At 32.5% G+C, this 19,961-nt stretch overlaps 1 protein-coding gene across 2 annotated transcripts in view; it reads left to right on the top strand.

The window, feature by feature from the left end:
• LOC145255849 (tRNA (carboxymethyluridine(34)-5-O)-methyltransferase alkbh8-like) overlaps window positions 1-19,961 on the top strand; it is a 123,714-nt gene that overhangs the window by 82,038 nt on the left and 21,715 nt on the right. For both annotated transcript variants that reach the window (XM_080114611.1, XM_080114602.1), the window contains exon 8: window positions 19,233-19,305. In XM_080114611.1, coding sequence (XP_079970737.1) covers window positions 19,233-19,305 — 73 coding nt within the window. The remainder of the gene's footprint in view (window positions 1-19,232; window positions 19,306-19,961) is intronic.

Below are 19,961 nucleotides of genomic sequence, written 5' to 3'. Positions count from 1 at the left end.
TAGTCAGATTAGAGCAGTCGGGCAGTCGAGTTCGAGCAGTCAGCAGAGTTGGGTGGAAAGAGCTGACATGGACAGAGGAGGGTCCCCTTAGAGGCAAAGGGATAAAAGTTTAACCATGTAGAACAAATGTGAATTCCTGACGTCATTATCATTCGACCGGTCCAATGAAATAAAGAATCACCATCGATTTTTGTAACTGTTGTCTTCGTGTCGTCATTCCACAAATTGAAGGTAATGTGTTAATCATCTTAATATGAACTTTATGTAACCCTTACAAGAAATGTATCTATCCTCCTCTCTAATATGTCTTATGAGGAATATAAGAACTGTGCATCAATCACCCTATCACCCTCGCTATATGAGTTAAGAAACATCACAGAACTGTAAGATGTATAAATGTCTCTCCCCCTCATCATTGTTATATATATGTCCCCGCCCTCTCTTTTCAATATGAATGTCCCCCGTCATATCTCTTTCAATATGAACTCAGCATCATCCTTTTAATATGAGTCACCTATGCACCATATATAGACTAGTATACACTCTCCATCAAAACTTTTTTTTTTTACTTGGACAGGGGGTAACCACTTATCAAAACCCAGAGGCCACACTAGGATAAAGGTTAAGCATTAGGTAGATGGTGAGACAACATGATCAGTAATGGTGGAATTTGGATATGGTTAGATTATCTAAGAGAATGGCTCAACAGGAACTTATGCATATAAGATTTGAAAATAACCATGTTATAGTCAGCTGGGAAGCAGCCACATGGTGTTGTGTTTCACAGACGAAAAGTTCTAGGAAAGAAATTCTATTCATGGAATTTTGTTTAGTTTTCGGCACAGATAGAGAGTGAGGAGAGTTGTTGACAGTTGTTGTAGCTGGATGAGTATTTCTTGCAAACGATTTACAAGGACGCACCATAGATTGGAGCTTAGTCAGACACCTACCATAAAATTAACGATAGAGCAGAGACGGACTTGCAACATTTCTTCTATGATAAAGAGGAAGTAAAGAGGCAAATAGGTCCTTGCCTACTAAATGTTGAAAATGGTTTGTACTCTGTCAAAGAAGGAAAGGGTGCTCTTAGGAACTTCACCTAAGATGTGGAAACAGTACTCCACCTTAAGACGTATTTGTCTCCTGTGCAGGTAGAGGATTACATTGGGAGTGTTTTTTTTCCAGTGACTTGAAAAAAGACAACTGTTATGTTATAAATTTCACCAGAAAAGGCTTATTCTAAACCTAGCTTATATGTCTATCACAATGGACAATCATATAGAAGAGTTAGTTGATAAACCCCTGTATTGACCATTAGCACAAACACAAGTTGCATAAATGCCCTGGCCAACATAGATAGCCCACACCTCCAGAAGTAGACTTTTCATTGTTCATAAAAGCACTTTCATAAACACAGCCAAATGCCTTCCTGAGTTCAACAAATGGCAAGTATAAAGGCTTCCTTGAAACGATGTACTAACATACAATGAAAATGGCATCTGAGCTGCTCCTGACGGGTGTGCACATATATATGAGGTGTCTTCAATGATTTCAGGACTTTTTCATATGGGCACTTTTATTGATAGTACATACATAAAATTCTATTCCCCTTCGAAGTAATCTCCTCCATCTGCAATGCACTTGTTGTACCATTCCAACAACTTCTGGAACACCCATGGAAATCCTCTTTTGTGAACGTGTCAGTGACCATCGTCACAGCCTCTTTCATCTCCTCAATTATCTCATAATGACGACCTCTAAGGTTTTCCTTGAGCTTAGGGAATAACCAAAAGTCACAGGGTGAGGAACTGTCTTAATCCCCATCTTGGTCAAATAGTCTCTAACAAGGATGGAGTTGTGGACTGGTGCATTGCGACAAACTTCGCACAAATCCTCCGCATCTTCAGTTCCTCGTGAATAATTGTATGTAAAGTTCCCATGCTGACATCAAACTATGCACTTATTGTCTCTATAGGCATATGACAGTCTGTATACATGAAATTCTTTATTTGGCCAATCAGCTCAGGTATTCTGACTATCTTATTAGTGTTCTCATCATCTCTCATAGACTCCTTGCCTTTCTTGAATCTCTTATACCACTTAAAAACTGATACTCGATTCGATGGAAGATAGTGCAAAAACAGTCTGAAGCATTCCATACGTTTCTGTGGCATTTTTTTCCAATTTTAAAAAAGAATTTTATTACATATCGTTCTTCTAAAGTGTTCTCGTGTCCAGATTGTATTTCTGAAATTCACCAGCTGTGACGATCAGGCTTTGATAGGATGTATTCCAATTTCTGCTGCAGCTGTTCATTTAAACCTAAAATCATAAAAATTGGTCAGTCATCTTATAATATGTATAGCAATAACATACTGAATTTTCAAAAGTTTACGACAATTTGAAATGCCTGTACAAAAAAGTCTGGAAGGCACCTTGTATGTATATATGCGTACATATATATTTGTGTGTACGCATTTGTTAGTGGCACAATTTATATGTCAGGTCCAGGACTTATTGAGTTTAAAACAATGATTCAAAAATACTCCCGGGCAACACTAGATAGGGATATGCACTTTTCTATAAAAGAATATCAGTCTGTTTAGCTTTAATTCTTGTGAGACATTTCTTTTTGTGTTTAGGCTTTCTTGAAATCTTTGCTCTAAATAGTTTTGTGATCTTTAGCCTGGCAATTGAATTTTGCTGACTCAATCTCAAGAGAGCCTAGGGTTGACTCGGTACAATATTTTGGATTCCCCACCCCCCCCCTCCTTCCTTTCTCTCTCTTTCTTCACCTGCAGTGTAAGGCCATGCTTCTCATCTTTTGCTCCCTTGAAGATGCTTTGCCTGTAGAATATTGTTTACAGTAAAACATAAATGCTTTGCAGCTGACCCTTGACAGCTTGAGCTTTTCTTGACAGCTTATAGTGTAGGCAGGAACAGCTGTACTCTGATACCAAAGAAATTGCCCTTCAGAAACATCTCATATCCTGACACATATGCATGCATATATGTATGTTTGTCTGTCACTCCTCTCTTTGTGCATATCTGTCTGTCTATCTATATGCATCTATCTATCTATCTACTCATACACACACACACACACACATATATATATATATATATATATATATATATATATATATAGAGAGAGAGAGAGAGAGAGAAAGAGAGGATATCCCTAAATTAACCATCTATTTTGAAGAAATTGGTCATTTTTCTAAAACATTTTCTTGAAATATGTCCATCTTGTAAAAAAAATACTAAATTTTTTTTTAAATATTATTGCTTCTCGTGTAATAATATTTTCCAGGACAATTTGGATCACATGGAAATGTGTTTTGAATATTTGAATTTTTCAGATTTAATATGAATGAAAAAAAAAATGGTCTAATAGCAGATTATATATATATATATATATATATATATATATATATATATATATATATATGAATTTAAAATGGAAAAGAAGAAACAAAATGTTTGGTGATTCATCTCTTCAGTGGGTTTTTATTCAAACAATTGTTTTCAAAATAAAAGCAAGGAAGCCTCTCAGATATCATATCTCTCCTCTTTTGGAAATAGGATACGATTATGTATGATTATCTCCAGTATCAAATAATCGTTATACACTGTGAAATTTACTTAGTCTATGAAAACCAAAAAGGGCAGATATAACATATGAGAAATATTTCGAATCAAATCTTCCCTTGGTGTTGACTTTGAAGCCGATTTCGAAGAGGTGAGGTGTCATGATGTGGCCCTCACTTGAAACCACACTAAAGACCATACCTGTGGCTGGAAACTTTGTTTTCATCACCTTGAGTACGTCCCTGTTATTCATGGCAATCAAGCGATGCATTTTGAGCGTGCTGGCAACGGTCCTGTTGTCATAACTTGGATCGGTAGAGAGCATGAGTTGTTCAGCAGCACATCTTCAATCTCGCTCGTTGAACATTGTGTCACTTTCAGGTATGATATAAGGCTCTTATCGCTCTTGGGATTTTTACACAACTGGACAACTTTGTCCAGTTGTGTACAGATCTAGTAGATGGTCTGAAAAAAAAAAAAAAAGAAAACCGGTTTTCATCAAACGGAAATGGAATCATGTTGTCTTTTTCTAGGGCGACAATGTTATTGCGCCACGCTGTATTAATGAACCAAATGCTTTTTGATTTCAAGGAAAGTATATAAAAGGAGATGCCGACACGATATTGCCAGAACGGATTAGAATCTGAATAAGTACTTAAATGTTATGTACTGAAGCAGCAGTTCAAAATTATTACTGTCACTATAAATAAAAGCAATCTTTGAACTTCCTTGTCTGTTTTTATCATCAGACAGGCATTGCTTTTATTATCATCATCATTAATAATTTTATGTGTGCTTTTTTTTTTTACACTGATTATTATCTTATCGTTGTTTTTTTTTTTTGTCACTCAGCAAATTGTGATTTCGGCTTTTGTGTTTCATCTGCCTGTTTTGCTCACAAACGATGTTTTTGTAAAATCTACAAAATATTGTTATTCTCTATCTGAAATGCATCTCATCTGTTGTCTGTCGACTGTGACTATCAAATCTTTTTCTAGGTGGCAACACTCCCAAAACAACTCCTTCACGTCTAAGCACTTTTTTTCATCCTTACAATATTTTCTCTGATTTTTCTCCTTTATTCCTGATTTCAATAAGTCTATCTTATATATTGTCTTGTATTAACTTGTTTTATTTTAATTTTCTTTTTAATATTTTCTTAATTCTGTTTACGTCATTGCTTATGTGTCTTTTTATTTCACCATTTCTTTCATTTTTATTCATTTTCATTATTGTGTGTGTTTTTCTTTCTTTTTGTTTTTTTCTTTTGCTTTCTTTAATAATCTTTTTTTTATTTTCTTTCTCGTTACTTTTTGTTTCTTTACATTTTCTCTTTCATTTCTCCTTTCTTTCCTTGATTTTTTATTTATTTATTTTTTCTTTTGTAAATTTCCCTTCTTGTATTTATTTTCCTATTGTTATACGACGTGTCTTCAATAAGTTACCAGACATTTTTGTACAGGCATTTAAAATTATCATGAACTCTTGAAAATTCAATATGTTATTGCTATACATCTTATAAGATAACTGACCAATTTTTATGATTTTCGGTTCAAATGAACAGCTACAGTAGGAATTGGAATACACCCTACTAAAGCCTGATTGTCACAGCTGATAAATTTTAAAACTGCAATCTGGACATGAGGACACTTTGGATGAAGGATATGCAATAGAATTCTATTTTAAACTTGGAAAAAATGCTACAGAAACATATGGAATGCTTCAGACTGCTTTTGACCATCTTATGTGAATTGAGCATCAGTTTTTGATTGGAATTCAAGGAAAGAGTCTATGAGGGACAATGAGAAGTGTGGGAGGAGTAAGGAAGTCAGAACACCAGAGTTGATTGACCAAATAAAGAATTTCATGGATAAAGACCGTCGTGTGTCTATAGAGACAATAAGTGCATAGTTTGATGTCAGTGTGGGAACTGTATACACAATTATTTGCGAGGAACTGAAGATGCGGAAGATTTGCACAGAGTTTTCCCAAGGGTGCTCAGAGATCAGACTATTTAACCAAGACGGGCATCAATACAGTTCCTCACCTTCCCTATAGTCCAGACCGTGATCCCTGTGACTTTTGGTTATTCTCTAAGCTCAAGGAAAAGTTTAAAGGCTGTTGTTATGAGGCAATTCAAGGAATAAAAGAAGCTGTAATGAGAGCCATTGACATGCTCACACAAGAGGATTTCCACGGGGCCTTCCAGAAGTTATTGGAATGGTGCAACAAGTGCATTGCAGCCGGAGAAGATTACTTCGAAGGGGACTAGAATTTCATGTGTGTACTATCAATAAAAGTGCCTATATTAAAAAGTCTGGAAACTTATTTAAAGCACTTCGTACTTCTTATTTTTAAATTTGTGTTTTGTTTTCTTATGTTCTTTCTATCGCTCTTATTTCTTTTCTATTTTCACATTAAAGTTTGTTTCTTTTTGTTAATATGTTTGTTTGTTTTTATTAATATGTTTGTTTTTGTTAATGTTTGTTTCTTTTTGTTAATATATTTGTTTCTTTTTGTTAATATGTTTGTTTGTTTTTATTAATATGTTGGTTTTTGTTAATGTTTGTTTCTTTTTGTTAATATGTTTGTTTCCTTCTTTATATATTTTCTCGCCTCTATACTTTTTAAAACTTGATTCTCTCTTTTCTCATTTTTATTTACTTTTATTCACAGTAAAAATTTGTTTATTCTGTTGCATTTATTAAAGAAAGAGCAGTATATATGTCCAACTAAAAGTGAAAAAACAAACAAACTATGAAACAAACACCCACAAAGTTGATATAGTCTTGATCTCTTGATCAGTATTGCTCTTGATGAATAATATCTAAAATAAAAATAAATTATGCACTCCTTGTGGGTTAACTAAGACAGATTTCACCAGGAGTGGGTCGGGTTTTCAGCCATTTTTTGTACTAATTTGAAAAGAAAATGTTGACTTATTCCTCTCTAATACTATTATATAAGCTAGAGTTGTCTGTGTGTGTGTGTGTGTGTAGACATACCCAGAAAGAAATGGGCGGAGAAAAGGGAGATGGAGAGAGGGAGAGATAGAGAGAGAGAGAGAGAGAGAGAGGGGGGGAAGAGAAAGATAAAGAGACGGATACAGAGTAGTAGAGAGATAGAAGTTTTAATAGAAATATACTACACTTTTGCCCTGAGCAACGCCAGGTAATCCTGCTGGTTATAACATATATATATCCCGCAAAACTAATCCCACAAACCCACTGTTTTATATATATATATATATATATATATATATATATATATATATATATATATAACAGTGGGTTTGCGGATTAGTTTAATGGATAGCATTGTGGATAATGAACTTGAATAGAATTACCTTCCAACAAATTCTCTCTACAAACAGATTTTTTTTATTTTTAAAAAGTTCCCATATGTGAATACATTGCGACAGTATTGTTTGAAAAATCTTTAGGATGTACCTACTGGCCATGAAACAGATGTCATATTTGAAAAATCATGTAAATTGATCAAGTAGTGCTTCTTTTTTTAACTAAGAAAACAAAAATTCATTTACTATTTATAGCAATTTTAATACTAAATTATAAGGCTGATTTTGATTTAAATAGTTTGAAGTGAGTTGTCTTCCTCTTATTTATTCAACATGGCTGATCAAAATCCTACGTCTCACTTCATCATGTAATTTGACGTTCTTACTTAAAAAAAAATACTTGAATTATTAACGTGATTTTTAGAATATGACATTTTTGTTCCATGATAAGTATGTACATCATAAAGATTTTTTTGTGTTTTTGTTTTTGGTCACCTGACAAAAGGATGGTGGACCTGTAAAATCACCCTTGTCCGTTCGCCCGCACTTTTCTCAATAATTACTTCTTGGAATTTTTTGAAATTTTGCACAAACATTAAACATATGAGTAAAAAAGTAACAGAATGGATTTTCCGGGAAAACTCTGGTTGTCCTCCTAGGGGTGCCTTTCAGATTAAAATGGCTAAAATTGACACTTTTGTGCTTATTAAAAAAAATTGATGCTTTGGATTTTTATAAAACTTTCTGAAAAGTTGTAACTAACTGATTTCTATATAATTTTGTTTGTCTATACTTCACGATAACTCTTGGGTGTGACCTAGGGGCTCTTTTAGGGCTAATAAAAACACTCCATTTTTGGGGACTATTTTACCATATTTGTCCAAAATTTTCTGCGTATGTTTATTTTGCAGTTTTGCCTGGTGCTGAACTCAAATTTAAATATTTTAAGGCCTTGGGGGACTTTTGGGGCTAATTTTTTTTATGGCTTGTTCACTGTGCACTCGTGAGGTACCATGCATGCTTCACTTGCTTTTTAATAAGTGTAATTCTAAATAAGCACCATTTAATTTCTACAAGCTTTTATACTTTATACATTCTGAAACTTTTTTCAAGTTTATTTTTATTTCAAAATTAGAATCAAAACAAAGATAATAATTCATTCCTTAAAAAAAATAGTAAAATGAAAACTTATACTACCACAAACTCTAAGTCAGACTAACATGTCCCTGCCCTCTTTTTTTTTTTTTTTTTTTTTAAATATTTTTAAGCTTGAAATTAGTGTGTAACATAGTCATTACATGCCAACACTCAGGACCCACACGTTGTATGCAGACAGTGACAAGGAAACAAAAACAAGAAAAGAATTCAACTCACTCCCTTTTTTTTCAGTAAAACAATAGACATTTATTTACAGGTCTCTCGCTCCGAGACAAGGTTCAAAAGAGAGTCGCCAATCTGATAGGTCCTGAACTGTCATCTAAGCTTCAGCCTCTGTTACATCGACAAAATGTTGCATTCCTCTGCCTGTTCTGCAAGTATTTTAATGGTGAATGCTCTGACAAACTTCAAGCACTTGTGTCCCCACGACGTAAACACCCTCGACAAACCGACAAGCAGCTAAATCCCACCCCACATAGTAGAGATCCCTAGATATAAGAGAGCTTTCTACTTCTATATAACCGCTAGACTTTGGAATTCCATTCCAGGTCCCTGCTTCCCCAACTGTACTGATATGCAGAAGTTCAAGGGTAACGTAAACCGGCATCTTGCTGCCCAACTCCCTACATAGTACCCCAGTAGCTGTTGCTCTTGATAGTAGCCCCCTACATCAAAGTGGCAATGTACCTTGTTTGGGGTGAAAATGTAATTTAAAAAAAAAACAAAAAAAACTTTCCAGAATAATGCCTTGCTTCTAATTCAAAAGCTTTCTCGTACTCCAATGTGCTTAACAAGACTGCCATGTTGAATACGTGGTATGTTGTCTTTGTTTGACATTTCTTTTTCTGTCGCTCTTGGCCCACGTGTATAACATGTCTCTTTCTCCTGTCTCTTACCATGACACATTTTTTTTTTTGTAATCTTTTTTCTGTCCTTCTTCCTCTCCGTGATGTCACCTCACACACGGCTTGGTCATTTGCATACAGCTGCTGCTATACATGCAGCTGCACTCTGTTACAAATGACCACCTCAAACAAATCAATACCATCTTTGATTTTCTTTGTGTTTTGATAAATTAAGTTAATGATAACAAATTAATTTCCACGGTAGAAAATCGAATTTTAATGAGTTTGGAAAAAGTTATTTGTTGTATTTTTTTTTAATGAAAATTGGGCGCTTCTACCATGTCAGAATTAAATTTTGTAGTCGATAAATGAAGTTTTCAGATAAAAAACAGTGGTTTCTACTGATTTTTTATCAAATCTAATAAATTACAATGTTAGCTTCAAAAATTATACAGTCAAAATTACCTGAATATTACTGAATTATTAAAAAAAAAAACTTTGTGTTCGCAGATGAACAATTGCGGCCATCTTGTTTTTATAAAACAAATCAAAATGCAAAATTACCTTCCTTTTGAACTCTCCTGTGTCTTACATAAGCAAATACGATCGTTTTCTTCAAATTCTATTTTCTATTTTCTTTAATAAATAATCTGGGGTTTACATCAACAAATGGAAACACATACCTTCTTCATTTTTGGATATTTCCTCTGCTCTCTTTTCCATGATTCTGACATGTTGGAATGCTTTGGGTTTTTTCCTTTAATTTTTGGAAAACATTAAAACATAAACTCTCTCTTTTATCTATAAACGTTTATTTCATGCTTTGGGGTTTGCGATGGCTACATCTGGCTAATCTGATGTTCCTCGGCTTCCGAACATGGAGACAATCTCTTTCAATCCTGCTGCTTGCAATTCCTATTCTTGATTGTGTTGTCTCTCAACTAAAACCTACGTGTACATCTTAACCCTTTTTCTATCTCATTACATCACTACCCACCTAACCAAAAATCAAAACCACCTCATACGATTTGTTTGTATTTTGTTTGCCTAGGGTTTGGCAATCAACTCGTGCAATCATCTGTCGTCTCATCTTGTGCATCTCTGATCTATCTCTGTGTCCCCTGCTTAACTAAATTCTTTTGTTCGACCATTGATGTTCTAATTACATCAGAGGTCAGAATCTGGGCTGGTTCTTCCTGCTTGCTCTTTTTGGAAAATCCTGGTATGTTACTTGAGTTCTTCTTTTTATTTTATTCCCAGTGTCATCTGTAGCTATTATTTAACGAGTTCATGTAAAGAGCTAACAAAAATGAAAGATGGTTATTGCAAAGATGCTTATTGACTTTAATCTTGAAAAGACCAATGTTACCAGTGGGAGGAACTCAGTCAGTAGGAAGAGAGTTCTACAACATTGCAGTACTTGAAAAGAAACTACTGGAATTCGACTGCTTATAAAACAGTGATAATGGTTTTCAACTGCTAATAAAACACTGATAATGGTTTTCGACTGCTAATAAAACAGTGATAATGGTTTTCTACTGCTAATAAAACAGTGATAATGGTTTTCAACTGCTAATAAAACATTGATAATGGTTTTCTACTACTAATAAAACAGTGATAATGGTTTTCTACTGCTAATAAAACAGTGATAATGGTTTTCAACTGCTAATAAAACAGTGATAATGGTTTTCAACTGCTAATAAAACAGTGATAATGGTTTTCAACTGCTTATAAAACAGTGATAATGTTTTTCGACTGCTAATAAAACAGTGATAATGGCTTTCAACTGCTTATAAAACAGTGATAATGGTTTTCGACTGCTAATAAAACAGTGATAATGGTTTTCGACTGCTAATAAAACAGTGATAATGGTTTTCAACTGCTAATAAAACAGTGATAATGGTTTTCAACTGCTAATAAAACAGTGATAACGGTTTTCAACTGCTTATAAAACAGTAATAATGGTTTTCAACTGCTTATAAGACAGTAATAATGGTCTTCAACTGCTTATAAAACAGTGATAATGGTTTTCTACTGCTAATAAAACAGTGATAATGGTTTCAACTGCTAATAAAATAGTTTGAAAAGTTTGAAGAACTACAATATGGTGAAAACATCTGTCTGGACAAGCAAATAAAGATATATATATATATATATATATATATATATATATATATATATATATATATATATATATACTAGCTAGATGGCTGGCTTTTTACCTGGTCATACAATATGCTTAAACATGATATTTTAATTTTATGCAGATTGCGTATGTATTATTATAGAATCGGTCCTCTATTGAATGTTATATATTACGAGAAATAATTTGCCCGGTGGACTAATTTGCAAAAAACAGTAAAAAATAAAAAGAATAATAATGATAATGTCGTTTATCAAATTCTGTCTATGTTTGTTTACAATATCATGTCAGCTGATATTTGGACTTGACGATCTTAAAAATAATCTTTTTTTAATTTAATTTTTATAGTGGAATATAAAATTCTTGCTGTTGTATCTATAAGAAAGAAAAGCTATTTTTACGGACGGATTTTTTTCAATACTTATTGAATGAATTTCTGTACAAAACATATCTAAGAACACTGCCAGACGTATAAATTACCTTTGTGTGAAATTTGCAAAAGATAGGCTCAATTGTTTCAGAGCCTATGAGGAAGGAACTCACACACAAAGTGACATTTATATAATAGCAGATAATATATATATATATATATATATATATATATATATATATATATATATAATTTTTGTAATCTGCTGAGATATTGAGATATTTACAAGTTGTCTTTATATGAATATCATGCCAGGTTTGTACATCATTCGCTGTATTTAGAGCATTTAATATGCCTTATCATGCGGCAAGGGACATGGTAGTTGAAAGCTCTTGGTACACTTGTGTAGTCTAGAATGAGACAACGTCAAAATAAGTACATTTGAATGCTCCCTGCTGAGATAAGTTATGACTAACCGACATTAAAGATATCAATTTTTTTATTTGTGGTGCGATGTGATATTCAAAGACACTGTAATTGTTGAAGCTAAAAAAAGGATTTTATTTCTGGATTCACTTTGTTCAAGTTAAATTTGGCTTGCAACATTTTGTTATGATTAACATAACACATTTGTTAATTTATTACTCATTGAGTATGACTCATGCTATTTCAATAACATTCATTTTGAGTCAAATTCTCATAGTATTGCTTCTCTGATATATATATATATATATATATATATATATATATATATATATATATAATCAGTGTTGGGACAATTAAGCGGAATCGGGAATCAGAAAAATCAGAAAGTTTGGGAGTTTCGGAATTAAGAAAATTTGTGCATATTTTCTGATGCCAAAAACGATTCCTTTAATTATCTTTTTTTATTTGATTTTGTTTAAAACAAAATGTTCCACTGTTGGTACTAATAATGAAATAATAAATATTTATTGATTTTAAACTACCAGTAAAGCTAAAATCTATAGATCAACAAATGTGTTTTTATGTTTGAGAAAGAATCGGAATCGGGAATTGTATCGGAATAGGAATATTGGTATCGTCCCATCACTCATATATATATATATATATATATATATATATATATATATATATATATATAAAGGAGATTAGAACAATAGTCTAAAGAGCTGAGTGTATTTTAATGTAACAGTGAAATTACTAGTTTAATCAAAATACAGGAAATAGAAAGTGCTCGTTGTAATTTAGATATATAATAAGCTCGATAGTTAAATGTCCTAGAGCTAATTCAATATTAAGTAATGTGATTGATAATTTAAAATTTAAAAATCAAATTTTAATTAAATTAAAAATCCGTTTCATAAGAAGGAACAACAACAAAATCAATTATCTGTACGATCGTTTCGGAAAACAATGCTTTTATTGTGGTATACATCAAATTATGTACAATAATTATATATAGTTTTTTGATAAGCAAGGTCTCCTCATCAGCAAATTTTGAAGGGTTTTTATTGAATTTAAAAGACACCATAAATAAACCTAGCATTAAAAGTAAGGCAGATGAATCTGAAAAATTGAAATAAAGGTCTGGATTTAAAATTTATAAGAAAATTAATATGAGTTAGAGATAGAAATAAGTAGAGAAAAATATATATTTTTGAATTTACATAATAAATTTGCTTTAAAAATATATAGAGATATTTACCTTTTAATTTTTCGTTTTTTGAAATCAGGAACTGTGGTTAAAATAGTCATTTAGATGTTTGCTATAGCTTTTTATCTTATTGAATGATGAATTTTAAAAGGGGGGGACGCTCGTGCAATAAATTGTTTCCGTTAGCGTATTTTTGATTTAAAGACGCTACGGTTTATATCTAGAGAATATTATTATTACATATTTTAAGGGGAGATAATTGTCATGTTTTCTTTACTTTATTTATTTGACGGGTGTAAGGGAGATAATTAGTCTAACTTAATTTATTAAAAAAAAAATAATAAAAAAATAATAATAATTGTAATCTATTTTTACTAATAAGTAATTTTTAATGATTTAAGGTGGTTTATATTTATTAAATTTAAACCAACTTTTATGACTACATGTCATAAGCTCCTGTCTTGAATTTAATAGTTTGGTTGTATTTTTTATATCTTCATATTTTAAAATTTTTAGGGTCTCTTTTGTACATAGTGCACAAAATTTATCTCCTGGTTTGTATGATTTGCAAGTCTCAATTATTTGCCATTTTAAGTTGAAAAAAATATTGCTGTTTTTTAGTTGCCAAATATAGTTGGATAGAGTAGTTTGGTTTGACAGAGAGTTATTTTTAAATTCAATAAAAACCCTTCAAAATTTGCTGATGAGGAGACCTTGCTTATCAAAAAACTATATATATATATATATATATATATATATATATATATATATATATATATATATATATATATATATATATATATATAACAATCTAGCTGAACGCCCGGCATTGCTCAGTTGTACAATATGCTTAAACATGATAATTTATGCAGATTGCATATGTATTATTATAGAATTAATCCTTTATTGAATATATATTAAGAGGAACAATTTACCCGGCGGACTAATTTGCAAAAAAAAAAAAAACAAAAAAAAAAAAAAAAGTAAAATAAATAATAATAATAATAATGTAATTTATCAAATTCCGTCTTTGTTTATTTATAATATCACATCAGCTGATATTTGGGTTTGACAATGAATGCCCTGGAAATTCACTTCTGATTAATGTTTAGTTTTAAAATATGCAAACAAAGAAATGATTTGTGGTAATTTTAAATGATACCTCTTCTTTTATCGTAAATTGAATTCATTAATAAGAAAAATCAAAATAAAATGGTGAGGTACACTCAGGCTTAAACACAGGATCATTCTGTAATTGAATGCTCTACCACTGAGCTAGGTTTCCAGATGTCAACAAATCTGTTTTTTTCTAAGAAGAAATTATTTGTTGAGATTTTATTATCTCCCTTGCCAGTGTATCCTAAAATATTCTCCTGTAAAAAAATCTTTTTTATCTATAAGAAAAAAAAAACTATTTTTAGGATCAGATTTTTTCGATTTTCGATACTTATTGAACGAATTTCTGTATAAAACAAATCTAAGAACACTGCTAGACATATAAATTACCTTTGTGTGAAAGTTGCAAAAGATAGGCTCAGGCGTTTCAGAACATATAAGGAAGAAACTCACACACACACACACACACACACACACACACACACACAAAGTGACTTTTATATAATAGTAGAGATAAATGACAAAAGTCTATATTCCAAATTTCAAGATGTTGACCATCTTACAATTTATTCCTTCAACTATGTTGACATGTACAATTCTTGACAGCACCTGTTTCGTAGCACAAAATCATTAATTTAATTATTATATTTAATCAATAAATCTACTCTGTCCTCAACTCCTCAGAAGAAATAGCATGTATCAATCCATAAAAATAAAATAAAATGAATATGGGCATGATTACAAAATCCGAAAATTGGGAGAGAAGTTGCAATTACCTTTTATTTTTTGATTGATATAATGAATTTATTAAATGAATGATTTTGTGCTACGAAATAGGTGCTGTCAAGAATTGTGCATGTCAATATACTTGAAGGAATAAATTGTAAGATGGTCAACATATACCAAATATACTAAATATAGACTTTTGTCATTTATTTGTTATATGCTCTGTAATTACATTGAGCTTCATAAATTAAATGATTGGTATAAATAAAAGGCAGAATATAATCGAAAAAACATATTTCCACAGAAATCTATCTATATATCTATAAAAGTGAACGTTTCTGTGTGTCTGTCTGTGTGTGTGTACATTTCCCTACGCAATAACCCTGTCAATTTTTAGTCTACAGACTCGAAATTTGATGTACAGGGTACTGAGATTTGGGAAAATATGTGATCGGTTTTTGGCCAGAAATTTTGCTGGTAAGGGGTCAAAGTTCAACGATTTGACCTTTGAGAACTTTACCAAACTCCTCTGACAATTTTGGGTATAAACACTTGAAATTTTAGATATAGGTTCCTTGGACATGGATCTAACTTAATAACTTGATTTGAGCCCTAAAAAATAAATGTTAAGAGGTCATACTAGGGGTCAAAGTTAAAAAAATTGACCGTTTCTTTTTTTTTGTTTTATTTTCTGCTCAGCATACACCTCCAAACACCCGGGCAACGCCGAGCACCCATGCCAGTATATCTATAAAAGTGAAAATGTGTGTGTGTGTGTGTGTCAGTGTACATTTCCCTACCAAATAACTCTGTCAATTTTTGGTCTACAGACTCAAGATTTGGCATAAGGAGTATTGAGATTTGGGAAAATCTTTTTAATCAGTTTTCGACCAGAAATTTGACTGTCAAGGGGTCAGAGTTCAACGATTTGACCTTTGAGAACTCTACCAAACTCCTCCAACAATTTTGGACCTAAACACTTGTAAATATTAAATGTAGGTTACTTGGACATGGATCAAACTTTTTAATTTGATTTGAGCCCACAAAATTGGGGTGAAAATTAAAAAGAAATTGACTTCTGTGGTCTCTACCAAATTACTCAACCAATTTCTGGTTTAAACATTTGAAATTTTACCTAAAGGGTATTCAGAGATAGAGAAAGCTTTTTAATTCGTTTGGGTAAAATATTTGAGCTGCCAAGGGGTCAAAGTTCAAAAGATTTTACCTTTGCGGTGTCTAGCAAACTACTCAGCCAGTTTTAGGTCTAAACATTTGAAATTTATACATAACGGGTATTCAAACAAGCTTTGTAATCACTGCCAGTTTTGGGTCTAAACATTTGAAATTTATACATAATGGGTATTCAGACATGCGGCAAGCTTTATAATCAGTTTTTGGGCAAAAATTTTGCTGCCAAATGGTCAAAGTTGAAAGTTGACCTTTGCAGATTCTACAAAAGTACTCCACCAATTTTGGGTCTAAAGACTTGAAATTTTAGATGTTGGTAACTTGGACATGGGTAAAACTTTTTATTTTGATTTGAGACCAAAATAATAAATGTTAAGGAGTCAAAATTGGGGCCAAAGTTAAAAAAATTGACCTATGCGGTCTCTACGAAATTACTCAGACAAATTTTGATGTAAACATACATAGAGTGTATTCACACATAGGACAAGTCGGGCTGAACTGCTAATATATATATAAAGAACAAGTAGTTAATAAGACATGTTAAAAAACACTTTGAAAAAGAGTTAAAAACATTTAATTTTAAAAAGGAAGCACAAAATAAGTGGGTAGTCCTTAATCCGCGGAGTTTTGAAGAAATACTTTCCTTCTCATCAGAGGGTAGGATTTAGCAAAATGCGGGATCGGATTTTGCTTGCAAAAGTATTTGATGAAACTACAAGTAAGTCATGGATCTTACTTGGTAACAAATAGTAAAAGAGAGGGAATATGGTGAAGAAAAAGGTGATTTCACATGAATGGATAGTCTGGTGAAGGGTAAAATATCCAATAACGGTAAAATCCAAGAAAGTTGTTAAGTTTCCATTTCCACAAGTAAAATCCAACGGAATCGCGTAATCGGAAGATGGTCCAAAATAATGCAAAAGGCGGAAATCCGAGGAATAATTCAGAAATGGAGGCAAGGAAAAGATGTGCGTAGAAAAAGAATTTAAATCGACTGTCAAGGCTAATATTGGGAGAATGAGTAAAGAAGAAGAAGAAAAAAAAATTGAATGGAGATTGAGAATATTAGAATAGAAATGCCAATGTCAAAATGACCCAGACAAGATGACGTTAAAAAGGCACCAAAATTTAAAGCAGAAAAGGGGTCAACTGAAATGTACAAGTTATTAAGAATTAAATTATCAGCAGGAGATATAAAAGGAAGTAAATGAATTAATGATAAGTGAAATAAAATACATACACATGTATATACATACATACATACATACGTACATATGAATACATACACTTACACATATACATATATATATACATACAACAAACACACACATATATATACATACATATAAGTAAATAGATGAGTAAATAAATAAATAAATAAAGAGTTAAAAAAAAATTAAGGGGAGTAAATAAATTATGTATGGATATATATATATATACACACACACAAGATGGAACAGTAAAGATGTCATCCTAAAGAAAACAACACTATAGCTTTATTTTAAAACTTTTCTTGAAAAAAAATCAATTTAAGTAACGTAATTTTATGTAGTAGAGCTTACATCTATTCAATTTAGCCACTTTCAGCCTCAATACGGGCCCAGAACTGAGAGCAGGCCTTTTCCACAAGCGCCCGCAGGAGCTCAGTGAATATTCAGCAGATCGCAGTGATCAGACTAGCTTTGGTCTTGTGGGAGGTCATGTTTGTGATGTTCTTGACGTATGACCAGACGAAATTGTCCACCAGGTTCAGGTTGGGGAGGAAGGGGGAGCAGTAAGAGAAGGGTACAAAGTCGTACCACTCCTTCTGAAGCCAAGCCTAAGTTGAGTCTCTTTGGACTTGTGGATCAGCACCAAGTCCTGCTGCCACACCCAGGGTCTGCCAGCGGCCACCTGATTACACCAAGGAATTACCACACTCTTCAGCACATCTAGATACACTTTGGTGTTGACTTTAAAATTTCACATGAAAGTAATTGATGTGTCTGGGAGTGTTCTTACATAGTTTTTTATCGGAATGTGTTTGATAAGTATCGAAAATCGATAATCAAAAATTCTGATTACAGAAGGAATTCCGATTTTGATCGAAGTTAACACTTTTATACAACCTAACTAAAATGATAGCAGTAGTCTGTCTAATAAAACAATGGCATTTTGCATCTAGTCTGGTGCACTGCAACATCTGCTGTGACTATAGTTTCGAAGCTGGAGTAGGTTCTCCAGATGATAAGGAGACCTAGATTTACCTAGTTACCAGGGTCCCTCTCTCGGTATTGCAGACAAAGTCTGATGGAAAGGCAAGCCAATATGATCGGAGTTAGCACAGCTGCAGGAATTGTGGGAAAAGTGTTGCAGCACTTCACTATCCGCCTGTCAGGACTCCGAACCGAATTTTTTGTTGAGGGTTTACTCCCTTAGCCTTTGCCTTTCCCAAGGCACGCACAAGGCGCTAACAGTAGTAGTAATAGTAACTGTATAATTGCTCTTTTTTTCTTATATTGCTAGCAGCACTGTAGAGTTCCTATTTATAATGCCTCCCCATGGGACAGAGTTAGACACCAGAGTCGTTTTTTAACGTGGAGAAAAGGAACAAAAATAAAAATTGTCTCAGTCGTTAAGGATTTCTCCTCCACTGAGAGAGAAGAAGAAACTGGAGTGTAGCATCTGAAGAAAGATACTACACTTTCATCTTGGCCAGGAGGCCAAAAACGTCTACTCTTATGGTATTAAGAGCTGTCTGTCTCTCTCTTACGTTAATAGCAGTTGTAATGGCTGTTCACTATATTTTAATAATAACAGCCATATTCGTTTGGAGTTTGATTTTTTTTTTTTAATCTTTTGTTTTTTCTTAAATTGCTCTTAGCATAATACACAATATAATCTTCCCAGTACTTGTCCATTATGGGGGAGAGAGGAAGACCTTTTGAAACATTTCTGATCAGTTCTGCAGTCCAACTAAAAAAAATCAGACTAGTCTTTCCTTTTGACTTCCTGTTTTCGTACGTCATTTTTTTTTTGATATGTTAACTTAATTTCTTAACATTAATTTCAAAGTAGAAGTTTCCTTTTTGTGTAATCCATGTATCGTTTCCTTCATTCTAAATGCTATATCCCAGGACCATGAACACCTTACACAAAATATTTTTTTTATTTTTTGATAGGTTGAATAATATTCCTGAACTTCCAATGTCGGAATCGGATGCAGCTGAATTGGAAGTGCTTCACGTTCATAAGGTATTTTGATATAATTGTTCTAATAAAAAAATGATGGTAGATATAATTCTTTTAATCCCATATGTGTACATGTGCTTCAAGATTATGAACTATATACTAGTGGTGGGATGATTCCAATATTTTTTTTGATTCCGACATAATTACAATTTCTGTTTTAAATTCTTGATTCTGATAGAGGTTCTGATTCTTTTAAAAGGCCTAAATATTTTGTTATAAAATTGTTTTTTCACTTATTAATTTTTGAAATACTGTAAAACCTATATAATGTATTCATAACATAAAAAAACAATTGTTGGAGGTGGGCGTGGTCTATGCATTTTTAGTCTAATTTTTTGGCAGTTAAAATCAAATATTTATCGTTCTATAGTTAATACCATCAATGGAAAAGTAAGTTTTAAACAAAAACAGACAAAAAGTCGTTTTTGGCATTGGAAATAGTCTTAACTTGTTCCGATTCCGATACCCCCCAAAAGTTCTGATTTTTCAGATTCTTAATATACATTAGGTATCACCAAAATTTACTGTGAAAAGATAAGAAACAGAAATAATTTAAATAACTTTTTTCAGTAATTGCCTGTATTTTTGAGATGAGGTGTTTTCATTGATTGAGATTGTCGGACTGACTTCCTCATCTTGGTTGTTATCGTCACAACGTT

The sequence above is a fragment of the Euprymna scolopes genome, chromosome 3, assembly GCF_053919585.1.
Source record: "Euprymna scolopes isolate OS-2025 chromosome 3, ASM5391958v1, whole genome shotgun sequence".
In the NCBI taxonomy this organism is placed as follows: Eukaryota; Metazoa; Mollusca; class Cephalopoda; order Sepiida; family Sepiolidae; genus Euprymna; species Euprymna scolopes.
This window is presented reverse-complemented; position numbering and strand designations above follow the sequence as displayed.